This window comes from Lipotes vexillifer, unplaced genomic scaffold (genome assembly GCF_000442215.2).
Source record: "Lipotes vexillifer unplaced genomic scaffold, Lipotes_vexillifer_v1.1 scaffold1196, whole genome shotgun sequence".
In the NCBI taxonomy this organism is placed as follows: domain Eukaryota; kingdom Metazoa; phylum Chordata; class Mammalia; order Artiodactyla; family Lipotidae; genus Lipotes; species Lipotes vexillifer.
Window position 1 is genome coordinate 184,584 of NW_006773416.1, and position 15,079 is coordinate 199,662.

Genomic DNA, 15,079 nt, shown 5'->3' on the forward strand with positions numbered 1-15,079 from the left:
CCCCCCCCCCCCAGGGCCGCCCGCGGGTCACAGATGAGGGAGGAGGAAAGTGGCCTGAGGGGCGGGCACTTCTCACGGACAGAGAATTAATTACCTGTCGCCAGCCCTCACACTTGCTTCAAAAGTAGAAGAGGGAGAGATACTTTTATCCAAACTTAAGCGGTTCTCTTTTTTTCCTTCAAAGTTTAATGTCACACACGGTGACTGGGACCCTAAGTGTCAGAAGATTTTGAATTTGCTGCCGCTGTTTGTTGCCATGGAAAGCAGCCGCTGAGCTGCATCCCGGGAGCCGTCCAGGCCCCGGGCAGCAGGGATGTGAGACCAGAATCAGAGAGAGTCCGCGGGGTGAGGTCGCTCCTGGAGCGGGGTGTCGGGGGGGGTGGTGGTCAGAGGGGTCCTGCCCGTCCCAGCCTGTCCCGCCTGAGTGCTAGAGAGCCCCATGGCCCTGGAGAGGCCAGTGGGCAGACGGTGTGTGGTCCCCGGGGGAGGCGTGTCTTTAGGACCTGCCATGTCCCGTTTCTGCAAACTGAACCCTTGAACCTTCTTTAAAAAAAGAAACAGGTGTATTACAGCATTTTCATTAATAGGAGATGTCACTGCTTGTGAAAGTGACCAGGTTAGGGATGGAATGTATTTCCCATGAAGTCAATAGTCAATCAAGAAATTAATTCTTTCTAATTGATTAAATACTCCATTCATTTGATAAACACTGACACAAAGACCATGCTGGGTGCTGTGGGAAGATGGGGGCCTGAGGAACTTGGTGTCTCCCCGGGAGGGGTGGTTCAGGGGTGGACCTTTTTGTTTCAGTCGTTATTATTTATTTTAAATGGATATTGGAAAATAGATATATAACAAGCACATCCACTTTGTGTATTTACAAGTTTTCATTGCTTACAATGATGCCAAAGCAGACATTTAAACTTGAAAAGTGAGTCAACCTAAAGATTTTTTTAAAAATAATAGGACGGGCTTCCCTGGTGGCGCAGGGACTGGGAGTCCGCCTGCCGACGCAGGGGACGCGGGTTCGTGCCCCGGTCCGGGAAGATCCCACATGCCGCGGAGCAACTAAGCCTGTGCACCACAACTACTGAGCCCACGTGCTGCAACTACTGAAGCCCGTGTGCCTAGAGCCCGAGCTCCGCGACAAGAGAAGCCACCGCAATGAGAAGCCCGCGCACCGCAATGAAGAGTAGACCCCGCTCGCGGCAACTAGAGAAAGCCCGCGCGCAGCAACGAAGACCCAACGCAGCCAAAATAATAATAATAATAATAATAATAAAAGAAACTCAAAAACAGAGCGTTTCACAGCAGGAAGATGGGGCCGCGGTGCAGGACGAGCTGCGGTCAGGTTCCTTCCTGGGGACTTGCTGGCCACACAACTGCAACAAGGTACCTACCTTCACGGCTCTCAGTTTCCCCAACAACAGGCGAGAAATACAATATTTGTCCGCTAGGATTCTATCAAGGATCACAGGAACTTATAGTACCAGGGAAACAGTAAAGAGAACCCGAGGGAGGGTCACGGTACCTCAGCGCGCGCTCGCGCGTCCTTGGTTCTTTTCCCTTTAGGGAGTCCCTGCTTCTGGTCGCTTTTCCATCTAAAGGGATGGGCCCCCACCTGTGGGTCTCGTCTTGGTGAAAAAGGCCAAACGTCTCAGCAAGTCTGGGTTTGATGGCTGAGGATGGGCACTCTCAGCCTCTCTGACCCTCGACTACAGCTTGAAGTTAGAGAGATGTACATTAGAGCCCTGGCTTTGCCCCTTAGTAGTTGTTCAACATTGGGGAGTAACTTTAGGACTTCTGAGCCTCAGTTTCTTCAGCTTAGAAATGAAGGATGAAAATGCATCCTTCTTGGAAGCCACACTGCCGCCCAGCCAGTGGAGACGCCTGCCCACAGCACCTGTTCAGTCCGCACCCCTCCTTCGACAGCCTGGGTGTTGCCCTGTGGAGGCTGTGCAGGCCAGCAGAGGGCCAGGAACACAGTGGATCTTCAGGAGGTGTTTGTTAATGAATAGAGTTTTTAAATAAATGCTCCTCAGAAAATAACAAGTGTCGGCAAGGATGTGGAAAAATTGGAACACTCGTGCGCTGGTGGTGGGAGTGTGGAAAACGGTACGGAGGATCCTCAGAAATTAACAATGAATTACCAGGCAATTTGGCAATTCCACGTACATCCCAAAGAATTAGAAGAAGGGTCCCGAACAGATACTGTACCCCCATGTTGACAGCAGCATTAGTCACAGTAGCTGAAAGGTGAAGGAAACCCAAATGTCCATCCGTAGAAGGGTGAATGGATAATCAACATGTGGTCCAACCACACAATGGAACATTATTCAGCCTTAAAAAGGAGGGAAATCCTGACACAGGCTACAACACGGACGGGACTTGAGGACATTATGTTCATGAAATCAGTCAGTCACAAAGAACAAGTACTGAATGACTTTACTTACATGAGGCCCCAGAGTCTGGCTCATAGACAGAAAGTAGATGGTGGTTTCCAGGGCCTGAGGGGGAGGGAGGGGGAGTTAGTGTCACTGGGGATAGAGTTTCAGTTGGAGAGATGAAAAGAGTTCTGGGGATGATGGTGGTGAAGGCTGCACAGCATTAAGTGAACGTACATAATGCCACTGAGCCATGGGCTTAAAGATCATACATTTTACCACAATTAAAAATATACATCAAGGCTTTTTTCTTTCCTGTTTTCAAGCAACCCTACCTTTTGCCATTCACACGAAGTAAATAGTGGGGCCCAAGACAAAGAGTGAGGCTGCAGGAGCAAATAGGGTTGGTGGTGGGGGGGAGGGAGGGAGGGAGGTCCCCCAGGGAGCGTGGAGGTGATGGAGGCTTAGGGAGGACCTCAGACACAGAGGGACCAGAGAGGGCCTCAAGCATAATATGGAGCGTCCATGGTGGAGAACAGATGGTTTTGAGGAGATCGTCTTTCTGGGGGAAGTAGCAGGAAGACTAGGACCCAATGAAGGTGGGAGACTGGCAGCCCCTGGGGCCAGGGGAGGGCTGAGCACCGGGGTCCCTTGCTTCCCTGCAGGAAGGCCACCCTGAGCTCTGTGTTCCCTGGACACGGGACCACGGGGGACCCCATATAGAGACTTAAGAAAGAAAACCCCCCCACACACATTGAAAAGGATATACCAACCTAGAAGGACTACATTTTGTGCTTTTCTGTTTTTCCCTTCTGGTACTAAATATTTGATCATAGGAGAAACTTTGGAAAATACAGAAAAGTGGACAAGAAAAATAAAAATCCCCATCACTCCAACACTCAGAGTTACAATTTACACTTTTGACTATTCAAAAAAATTTCACACATGGATTTCATAAAAATTTTCAACATTTATCACATTGTTGTAAAACCTGCTTTCTTTTCACCTAACCAAGTTAACAAACATTTCTCCACCGCACATGTTGAAATGAGACATGGTGTCCCATTCTATATGTGGCCTTCATTTAGCTCACAAGCCCTGGACACTGGTGGATGTAGTGGACAGATCCTTCCGAGTCACGTGTGTGGCGCCCTGCAGGTACCAGGTACAGTAAGTCCCCTATATATGAACGAGTTACATTCCAAGAGCACGTTCGTAAGTCTAATTTGTTTAAGTCCAACAAAGTTAGCCTAGGTACCCAACTAACACAATTGGCTATGTAGTCCTGTACTGTAATAGGTTTATAATACTTTTCACACAGATAATACATAAAAAACAAACACGAAAATAAAGAAAACATTTTTAATCTTACAGTACAGGACTTTGGAAAGTATAGCAGTACCAGCTACAGCTTTTACACTTGCTTCTGGACATCCTGGGCTTGAAATAAAGATACCATACTACTGTACTCTGTATAGTAAAGTACACAAAAGTACAACCACTTGTTGAGGATGCAGGCACGTGACAATGTACGCCAGACACGTGAACTAACTTACGTGACCGGGCATGTGAACGCACGTTCACATCTTTGAAAGCTTGCAACTTGAAGGTTCGTATGTAGGGGATTTACTGTACATGGTGAGGCCCAACGCTCGTCTTCAAGCAGTTTATTTAGGGAAGAAAATTAATGAATAGGTGACTACAACAAAGAATGGCCAGTGTCATACTACAGACGCAGCAGGTACAAATGGAAGCCTTGGCTAATGTTTTCAAGAAATATAATTCATGTTTTCTTTGACAGTGTAATTTTCATTTTAGCTCTTACTCCCCCAGGGAATTTCAATCTCAATTCACTTTGGATCACTCCCCTTTCCTTGAGTTGGCACTACATTTGGTGCTGCCTCTGTGGTGCCAGGTGGTTGGGCGGGGGAGAAAGTGTGGGGCACTGGTCCTCAGCTTGATCTCCACTCAGACACACCCAAGCATCCACCGCTCAGCCCGCACAGAGTGCGTGGAGCTGTCCTCCCGTCCAGCCCCCCACCCTCTGAACCTGCGTGAACTGCTCCTCCAACAAGCTATTTTCGGGTCCACTCCCTGGAGCCGCCTTCCAGGAGGCAGAGGACAGCTCTCCTTCACCTGGGAGCCACTGACAACTGCACCCTCACTTCTTCTCATTCTGTCTTCTGTCCTCGGCTCTGGGCATCTGAGTCCAGAAGGGCTGAAAGGGTTGATCTTTCTGAAACTCCAGTCTCCTTGAGTCCACTCCTTTCTCAACAAGAGCCAGTGTCTTTGGAGGACAAGATCCACAGTGTCCTCTTTCTGCCCTGCGAGTGAGCAAGGTGGGTATACATGGAAGGAGCATTTCTTCAGTATTTCAACATTACCCTTCACTGAGCCAGACAGAGGGTGCAACCAGGAAAGGCTCCCTGGGGGTGAAGAAATGCCTCCAGAAAGGGACGCCGTCAGAGCTGGGACCTGGTGGAGGAAAGGGGTGGCCATGTGGCAGCAGGAGAGGTCTTCCAGGAGAGAGGAGGGGCCTGGGGCCCTGCGGCCGCTCAGCAGGACCGAGGAGATGGTGAGGAATGAGGACCGAGGCGTTGGATGACCTGCCGATTCTCTTCCAGAGGAAGGTTGCTGTGGAAACCTGACCCAGAAGGAGAGGACAAAAGAGGCAAAGATGTTTCATTTGCTGGGATGATTATCTACGAAGCCACCGTCATGCCCGCTAGATGGGAAAGGGGGGAAACTGAGAATGGTAATTCTTAAAGAAGCAAAGTAACAGCTTTCAAGGATCATAAAGTGGCCACAGATTCCAAACTTCTGACCATTCGCTCAAGGACTGGGATAAAATGAACTTTATGATATATTGTGCCAGATGCCTGCTGACGGCACCAAGGCCTCTGCCCTCCAGGAAGTCTCCAAGGACAGCCATGGGTCACACACTGTCCCCTGGGGCACAGGGGTCACTGAAAGAGTCCCCAGTCCTCCAGGTGCCTGTAACAGCCTTGAATTCATAGCTCTCCTCTAAGTCAGAAGATGTTGATCCAGCTGCCAGGGTTAATTTAGGTATAGCTTCTCCTAGAAGAAAGTGACCTAGTGTGACCCCTGGAGTTTCTTTCCAGAGAGATGATGTGAAAGGTGATGATTTTTTCTGGCAGAGGCATGCTTTGCTCATGCACTCCACATAAAAGCGTTTACTTGTCAAGGAAACTGAATCCAGTGCAGCCAAACGTGCCCTGTGTGTGAAGAAAAGCTTACAAATGTGGTACTTGACAGAGGTGTGGAATTACTTGAGAACAAGTTCAAGGGCACAGAATCCCTTTAAACCCTCTTTCAGATGTAATGAGTTGATAGGTCATGTGAAAAAGCTTGCTATGACACTGACTCACGTCCTTCCACACTTTCTGAGCAGACAAAGCCCCCAAAAGCAGTGTCATAGTTTATTTTCCCATTATTTCTGTTTGGTTACCACTTAGCATATCCAAAATTGTTCTTAGCTAACATTCTGGGCTCCTGGATGCAAAGTGCAGTCACTGCTGACAGCTCCACTCCATCTTCGCTGCAAGGATTTTAACACCATGACCGCGAACAGGAGCTGGCGGGCTGAAGGGCGGGTCACAGCGGCCAGAGCCGGGGGAGGAGGGCGCGCGGCCTCATCTGTGCTCCCCACACACGGCTTTATGTCATTTTCCACGTTCAAGATGCTGGTGAACCTACAGCCCCTGCCCTTTAGCAACAGCGACAGAATCGAAGGAAATGTTGACACAGTGTCCTCGGCTCTGCGGGAACTTGTGAGACGCAGCCAGGGGGCAAGGGTCGTTCCTGCCCTGCTTAGCGGGCATCGGAGGGTGGGCGCGGGGGGCAGGTGTTTATGAACAAGCTGCGCGCTCTGAGATCTGATTTTAGGGAGGCTCACGGGAACCAGGAAGGAAACAGGCTGCCGAGCGCAGCAGAAGGAGGAAGTATTAGAAAGCTATCCAGATAAAGGCTTAATAACACGCACGGGCCCGTAACAGATCACTTGTTTAAAAAGTCTTTATTTATCAAATATCTAAAACGCCACGTTATCACAAATATCAGTCTGCTTTGAAAAGCGATTTACAGCAGCATTCGTGACACGATGATGTACGCTTGTCCGTGGAATGCTCAGCCTGGCGCCCAGGCGGCTGCGCAGCACAGCATCGGGGTGAGGGGAGCCACGTGGCCCTCTCCGCCTGCAGAGCGGGACGCAGGGGGCACCCGCGACCTGTCAGGCCCCTCCCGTCTCCAAGGGTCCAAGGCAAGATGCGAGCTGACCCTGGAGGAGGTTGGCCCGTCTCTCCCGCACTTCAGCCATACCCCACGCACATGCCCTCCTGAAAGCCGGGAAGAGAAATACCATGAGAGCTGACCTTCACTGCATTCACGTGACGGCTCTCCCACCGCAGTGAGCAGAGGTGGGTGAGAACCCTGCACACTGACGGGGGTCCAGCTCTGAGATGGGCCGTGGAAAAGGCAAGCTGCACAATGATGCCTGTGGCAGGGTGGCCCGAAAGCGGCATTGAGATCGGCGCCAGCCAGCTACAAGCCGTTCAAGGGGACGCGTGTTAAAATACAGAGCTTAGGGAAGTGCGCCACCGTCAGAGAGGCACTCGCCCGTGGAGAAAGGGGAGAAACGTGACCAGAGAAGAACGGAAGGGGCTTTGAACTGTGTCTGGATTTTTACTAAAAAAATAACTCATGCAAAAAAAAAAAAAAAACCTTCCCTGGTGCAGCATTCCCTGTGGATGCAACCCCATCACCAGCCTCGTGGACATCGGCCCACGGCAGACCTGCACCAACGCTTGCACGCAGTGACACAGGTAGAGGATCTTGTTCACACCTGAGCCCCACGGATGCCGCTCTGCTCACGGCCAGTGTAGGTGATTCCCACACCGTGGTGCGCTCTCTCCCAGGGGAGCAGTCTCAAACAGGGCCGTCTTTCTGGGTGCTCTGTACGGTGACCGAGGGGCTTCCAAAGCCTTGGTTTCAACGAGCTCTCCGTAGTGTTCCGGAAGACACCGGTTACTGCCCATGGTGTTCCTAAATCTCAAGAACAAGAAATAAGCCAGGAACGTGCCTGTGGCCTCTATACTTTCTCCTCCTGCGAACCTAAAGGCTCCTTCGAATAACAAGGGCCTAAACTCTGCAGTATCTAACCTCTGCGAACAAACTAAACTCTGGTTTGCTGAGGCCACTGTCAGGGAAGGAGGCCCCTTCTCAAATGTCCTGAGACAGTCGTCAGGATCCTTCATCGGGACCGTTTCATAATTAGTCCATTTACCCCTCACGCTCTGGATCCCTCAGAACAAAAGAACGCCAGCGCACCTGAGTGTGGAGGTGGGAAGGGGGCCTGGCCCAGGCCAACAGCATGAAATGTAACTCCAGAGTCAAAGCAGAAAATGTAACTCCAGAGTCAAAGAAAATGTAACTCCAGAGTCAAAGCAGCTTAATGTTTGAAAAGGGAGAAAAAGGAAAGGGCCCACAACAGCAACTGAAACTGAGCGTCTCCTTGAAGAGCCAGGAGGGTGGCACAGCCGGGACACACCTACCGCTCTGGGCGCTAGCGGCTCATCTGTCTCCCCCTTGGGGTAATATACCCCCAATACTCGCATCTATAAGATGCATAAGTCACTGCAGACCACAGAATACCATCTACTACTGTCCAAACGTGTTTATCCCGAGTGGCTAATGCACCTTAAACTGTGCTGATGACCACGAGGTGGCTTCTGAAGCTCCACCTCTGAGAAGAATGAGGTGAACCTGTGTCGTGGGATTAACAGAACACTGCGTACAAGTGAGTGCACGAAAGACCCCCGAGGTTTTTTAAGTTTATGTATATTTATAGAAAAGCAAAACGTGTTGGAAGAATCAAACTCTTCTTGTGGACAGCTCTAGGGAGGAGGATTTGGGCTGGAGAAAAGGAAGATTCACTTGGTTTTCGCCCTTTTATACAGTTTGTATTTTCTGTAGCTGATTTGTATTATTTTATCCCTAAAGACTTCTTCAAAAGAAAAAACAGAAAGAAACGACAATCCCAGGCTTCATTGCTTACTAAGCTGGATAAAAGCTCCAATCTGTCTAATGCAAGTTTGTTGAATGAATTAAAAATATAGACTAGAGTAAGAGAACTATCAAGTCCTGTGCTGAGCCTAGAAGTAACAGCAGTTATTTCCCAGTATGACAAAAATACAGCTGCTACATCACAGTCTAAAAATCTCTACTTTTCCAAAAGGAACAACAAGTAAGCGATCAGGTTTAAGTAAGCAAGTGGAGATCTTAGTAATTCTATGAAGAGCTGTATTTGGAAAAAGCCCAGCATTTTTAAGGCCCTGTCAAACCGTCACTGGCATGAGGAAGCATATAATATACCAAATGAGCAAAAGCAGCTCACTGAGCCTGCAGTTACTCAATCTGTGAAGCCCTGTCCTCCCTTCCCTCCAGGACTTGCCACCGGGACAAGTAGGGGCTCCTCCTCTTAGTGTTGCCATGGTAACTGGTCACCTAACCAACAAGCAGGACAAGAGGGGAAATGTCGACCAAGTTTCAAAAATACACCTTTAGTACTCGGATTGTTGATCTGTCTTTTTTTGTTGTTGTCTTTAAGAAAAAAATTTTTAGCAGTAATTTCTATAGGACGAGAAACAAAAAGACAACTAGCTTAACCAGTCATTAGTAGACAAAATGCTCTATTCAGGGCCGCCCTAATGCTTTTGGCTCAAGAGAACACAGCGGAGTCTCGCCTACTAGCTTCTGGGGCCATAGGGAGTGTGGATGGGAGGTGGGCGGGGGCCATCCTGGGGAGGGACCCCCAGGGCTGAGTCTGTGTCCTTCTATCAGCAAGCGTTTCCTACAGAGCAGCCGTCCACAGGTGTTGGTACATTTCCCCTGTGGGCAGAGCAGACTCAAACTTAGGTTTTACTTCCCTGAGAAACAGAACGGCACTTGGGCGCCTTCATGCCGTCCTTAGTGGTCAGCACTGAAACACAGGTTTCTCAGTCTTCACTCAAGAAAGAGTCCACATCAAACTGGACACGGCATTTCAGTAAATGTAAACACATTTTAGTCAGTTTTCACATTATTGTCAGGGTCTACAGAAGACCCTGAAAACCATTCTTCTTTTTGGAAAAAGCTCATCTGTCAATTAAATGTTTTCCTCAGGTGTGGGACTGAAGCCCCAATTTCCACATTCCTCAAAAGAAAAAGTAGGGGTTCAGTCAGCTGTTCTCTTCATTTACAATGAAGCAACGTCTCTGGTCTTGGCGTCCTCACTCTTGGATGGAGGAGTGGCGGATGGGCCTGTGGAAATCCTCGGGGCTGCTGACGTGCTCGGGTAAGTCGTAGCCTCTCAGGAAATGTCCACTGTTTTGCTGAGCAAAATAATACAGCTGTCTGGCTAGCAGAGGTTCGACCTTTAGTGAAAGATTTAAAAAAGACGTTACTGAGCTCTTTTTTCTAACATCCTGCAATAACCCTCCATATCTAAGTATACAGTCAAGTCTAAAGTTAGGTGCTATGACTCATCAAAACACGTCATACTGGGAGCCTTCGGGAGAACTGATTTTTTGTGAGTCCTTACATACACCAACCTATAAACCGAACAGACTTGATTCTGGGTTTCAGCCGAAGGGAAAGGGAAAGATGGTGCTTGTAAACCAGCCGCCGCTTGAAATTTACGTTAAACTAGGACTGAATGAAGCAAATCGGATAAAACGACCAAGTTAAAGGTAAATTGAAGGTAATCGGGTAATTTAGGCCAATGGATTTATTTTTCCACATCTGCAGTTTGACAGGGATGAGGGGCTCAGTGATTTACAATTCATGGATGACCTGGTAATCTGTATATTTCTAAACCAAAGATAAAAGAAAGAAGCAAAACCAAACAACAGCAAAACTGCTACTGTGGAAAAAGAGAAGGTAACTGACCCAAGATTCCTCTAGCTTGGTTATCAGTGTGGACCACATTCACCAGAAAGTATCCAACATCCAACATTCAGCAGCATCTAAGAGGTCTGAATGCTTTCAGCCAATCAATTGTGCTAGTAACGTGAGCCTTTATGTTATTTGACATAAAATGACTTAAGCGTAACTCATTTGAGGTAACTGAAGTAAATTAAATCCATAATAAAAGGAGCAGGACTCCTGGGTGCACACGCATCCGTCCTCCATCAACTCGGGCTCATGGTCCCAGCTGGGGCTACGTCCTCACCAAGCCAGGCCGGTGTGTCCAAGCCCTGAGACTCAGACGCAGGGGCTCACCACTGCCTTCAGAGATGTTACTCACCAGGACCGAGACTATTTAGTCCTTTGACAGTTGTTAACAAGAATCAGTTCTTATATCAATAAATCTATCGATCGCTGGAGAGAATCCATGAGAAAACTCTAAAGTTTGTGGGGACTATATTTCTGTTTATTGGTTGGTTGTTTTTTGATTTTATAATCAAGAAGCAGGGTGTGTGTGTTTAAGATTAGATAGTGTTTTATTTCAGATTTCAATAAGGAGCATTATTAGATGTACCGCAATGTTCACTGCAGCTCTATTTACAATAGCCAGGACATGGAAGCAACCTAAACGTCCATCGCCAGATGAATGGATAAAGAAGATGTGGCACATGTATACAATGGAATATTACTCAGCCATAAAAAAGAAACAAAACTGAGCTATTTGTAATGAGGTGGATGGACCTAGAGTCTGTCATACAGAGGGAAGTAAGTCAGAAAGAGAAAAACAAATACCATGTGCTAACACATATATATGGAATCTAAAATAAAAATGGTGCTGATGAACCTAGGGGCAGGGCAGGAATAAAGACGCAGACCTACTAGAGAATGGACTTGAGGACACGGGGAGGGGGAAGGGTAAGCTGGGACGAAGTGAGAGAGTGGCATGGACATATATACACTACCAAAGGTTAGTGGGAAGCAGCCGCATAGCACAGGGAGATCAGCTCGGTGCTCTGTGACCACCTAGAGGGGTGGGATAGGGAGGGTGGGAGGGAGGGAGACGCAAGAGGGAAGAGATATGGGAACGTATGTATAGGTATAACAGATTCACCCTGTGATAAAGCAGAAACTAACACACCATTGTAAAGCAATTATACTCCAATAAAGGTGTTTAAAAAAATAAAATAAAATCTGACTTGAATTCTATTATTATTTGCTGTAACTTTTTACCTGTTGCTGCCCATCACCTGGGCCCATTAATAACCTTTGCAGGTATGTAGCAATACAGAGTCTTCAAATTTCAAATTCAAAAATCGTAAGTATATTCAAAACTCTGTTTTCTGTGGCAGATTAATGCTACATGTTATCTATCTAACCCTTTTTCTTTCCTTTTCTGTGAAAGATGTTTACTTTGCACAGGTGAATGCATCTTAAGCTCTGCTGCAGAACATGACCGTGGCCTGAGCTACTTGCAGTCCTTGAGAGATTTCACGCCTCCAAATAGCACATGGCCCTTGGTTTCCAAAAATTAAATAGTTTCTAAAAATCCAGAGATAAAAGAGGATTTGGGGGGACATTAGGAAGGGGCCTACAAAATACTCAAGTCAGTGGACAGCTTCCCACTTGGGAAAAGCTTCCCCTTCAAGTGAAGATCAGCTGGTTGGCATTTTAAAAGCAATCTTAGACGTGAAGAATTTTAAAGGGCAACTTGTAGCATATCATCCTTTTAAAACCCTGTAAAATGGGATGATGACAATTTCCTTGACAAATAAAAAAGATGGGACGGGTGCCGCCCAGGGCTGGAGGTCACACCCAGCGGTGATGAGCAGATGTCCAGGGCTGGGAGGCCACATGGTCCTTGGGCTGCACCCCTGCACCACTCACTGGACAACTTCCCTCCCTCCCTCCATCCCCTCTGCCCAGGTCCCTGGACACTTACTTCTCATCTGAACTCCTCTAAGTGGGGCCCTGCGCCTGACGAGGGTCAGGGAAACTCAAACACCCGAAGGTGACTGGACACTCACGTGAGCAGTAATGAGCTTCCGTTGCCTCTGGGGATCTGGAAACTCTTCCCCGAAGCACAGCGTCACCTGGAACCTTGGCAGAGGCCGGCCGTGGTGAGCAAAGGCTTGGAGCTCTGCAGAGAGCACGAGAGAAACCGCTCAGAAAGCCAGCCGAGCGCTGGACGCAGGCCGGGGAGGGAGCCCACGCTGACCTGGAGGCCAGAGCAGGGAGGACAGTGGAAGCAGACGCAGGAGTGCACACGCGCGTTCACACGGGTCTCTCCCGAGGCCCCGCCTTCACTTCAAGGGGGCCACGCACCTTGCTCTGCAGCCTTGGACCCAGAAGAGGCGAGGGCAGCAGGAAGGGGTGAGGGAGGAAAAGGAAATGGAGCCGAAAGAGTCCCTCACACATGGAGAAAACGTGCTTTAAAATCAGACTTTTCTGACTTGAGCCAGGACGACTTAGAAACCTCATCTCAGAGCTGCCGAGCCCTCAAACCCGCGGTCCACGTGACTCGGGCACCGCAGAATCTGGGAGGCTGAGCCCATCAGGGGCAGCCGTGGGTTTGAGATGGGAGGGCGGCGCTGGATGAAGCGCCGGGCCCACCTTTGTGGATGCGTGTCCCGAAGGCACCTGTGTTCAACCTGACGGGGACGCTGTCCCTGCCCACCCTCAGGCCTCCTGCTGTCCTGCTTGTCCTCTAGGGTCAACGTCAGGTCCCCAGAAAAAGTGCGCTCACGCAGGCGCTAGCCCGTCTGCGGAGCTGCGGCTGCCGCCTTATCAGACGTGAGCCGCTGCGCGGCGGGGCTGTCCCCAGCAGGCTGCGGGGCCTGAATGGGTGGATCTCAAAGATTTCCACTGTTCTCTTCAACCGAAGAAAAGTTTCTAGCTCACTCACTGGACCATTTGACTTCCTGCTTTTTTCTCTTCCAGAATTCAAATCAAACCTAACCGACTTCGGCAGAACGTGTGCAAAGCTTCCACAGTGCGAGGTGGGAGGTGACACCCACGCCTGCCGCGTTGGCACAGTTCTCTGAAAAAGTCGGCCGGGTTGCCTGGTAGCTCGAGAGTGTTCGCGGGAATCCGCGACTGTGGGGCTGGTCTGCACAGCTGCAGCTTTTTAGTTCACAGTTTCCTCCTTGAACCTCAGTAAACACTTCAAGATAAGAGGTTGCACTGGGCACAGAGCACAGCCCTGGGTCACAGAGGAAGCAGCCAAACCAAAGCAGCTCTTGGTCGCAAACATGAGCGAGCCCACCGCCCCAGGAGGCTGACTGCCGGCGTCCCGCCTGCCAGAGAAGCAGGCCCCTTCCCTGGATGAAGCCCCCAGCCCAGCATGTCTTCTGCTTCCAAGACCCACGGCCTCGGAGGAGATCCAAAGGCAGGGCTCTTCCAGACCCCGGAGCTGCGGCCCTCGGTCTACACGCTGGGCCCCAGGATGGACAGAACAGTCCGCTCGGAGGCAGCTCGCGGCTTGGGTCGGGAGGGGCTGCCTGGAGACCAGAGCCTCAGCTCCCCCTCTTCCTCCCGTTTTGCCTCTGGGGGAGGGTGAGTCGTCATCCAGGTACATGTTTGTTTGGGGCAGCAAAAGAGAATTTGGAGGAGCCTAAGCAAACGTGGGCCACTTGAGCCCCAAAGGCTGAGCGAGTGTCTATGGTGGTGGAGCACACAGGTGCTGAATCACAAAGCAGCTTAGGGAAAGGAGGGGCCCGTGACAGCCCAAAGACACAGGGTGTTTCTGAGGACGCGCCTGTATGAGAAGAGTTAAGAATGAGGTCGAGGAAGGATGGGCAGCAGCCAGCAGGGCAGCCGCTTAGCTGTCCAGAAGCAGCACTGCGGATGGGACACAGCTAAGTGGAAACTCTGGACCACCTTCCACCAGAAGGCGGCCGGAGGCCTCACAAAAACCAGCCCAGGGCTGACTGAATTGGCATGAAATCAAAACTAGGAAAACAAAACCTACTGGTTCTGGAAAATGTGATTTGAGACCTAGAAACAACTCAAGGCCGTCTCATAATTTCCCCTCTGCAAAATCAGTTCAACACACTCGCCCGTGGTCCCAGCTGCTGGAAAGCATCTGCTCAGGGTTGATACATCTCAGAACCGCGGACACTCACAGCATACTTATAGCCTTACGATTTTTCTAGGAACCTTAAAAGAGCTGAAACATCAACAGATATGCTTGCTGAGAACACACTGGCCAGTAAAATATGAACCTTATTAGTTGGTGAGTATTGGATGAATCCCAGCATTTCAAGACCTCAGCCTGAACCACAGCCCCCGACAATCTCCCCTCTCCACAACCGTCTGCTGATGGGGTGGCAGGCGGACCGACAGGAGACCTACTCTGGGATCGGCCCCGCGGGCTCAGGGGCTCACAGAAGGAAGACCCGCTGGGAGTGGCCTGCGGCCTTTGCCCCCTGTGGCAGGCGTGCCGTCGCCAGCTCCATCCTCCCCAAGCCTCACAGGTAGGGCCCATTCCGGCAGACACGTGCCCCCTCACCTGATAAGAATTGCTGCGTGTCAAAGAGCTTGCAGGCCTGGTCTCTCTCCAGCTTGTTGGGCCGGTCGCTGCACAGTGCCAGGGGCCCGTCCCAGTAGACCCTGCTCTGGCACAGCCTCTTGGCGTAAAGCCCGTCGGGGGCCATCCAGAGGACCACGCCCCTTTCCAGGTGGCTCAGCAGCTTCTCGATGTTCTTCCTCTGGCTGTTGTCCTCCGGGTAGGGAAA

General features: G+C 50.0%; 1 protein-coding gene across 1 annotated transcript in view; it reads right to left on the reverse strand.

Moving 5' to 3' along the window:
- Positions 1-9,659: 9,659 nt before the first annotated feature.
- Positions 9,660-15,079, reverse strand: part of IRF4 (interferon regulatory factor 4) — a 13,210-nt gene continuing 7,790 nt past the window's right edge. Inside the window, 3 exon segments of the mRNA XM_007472151.1 lie at positions 9,660-9,814; positions 12,371-12,483; positions 14,854-15,079. Coding sequence (XP_007472213.1) covers positions 9,671-9,814; positions 12,371-12,483; positions 14,854-15,079 — 483 coding nt within the window. The 3' untranslated portion in view covers positions 9,660-9,670.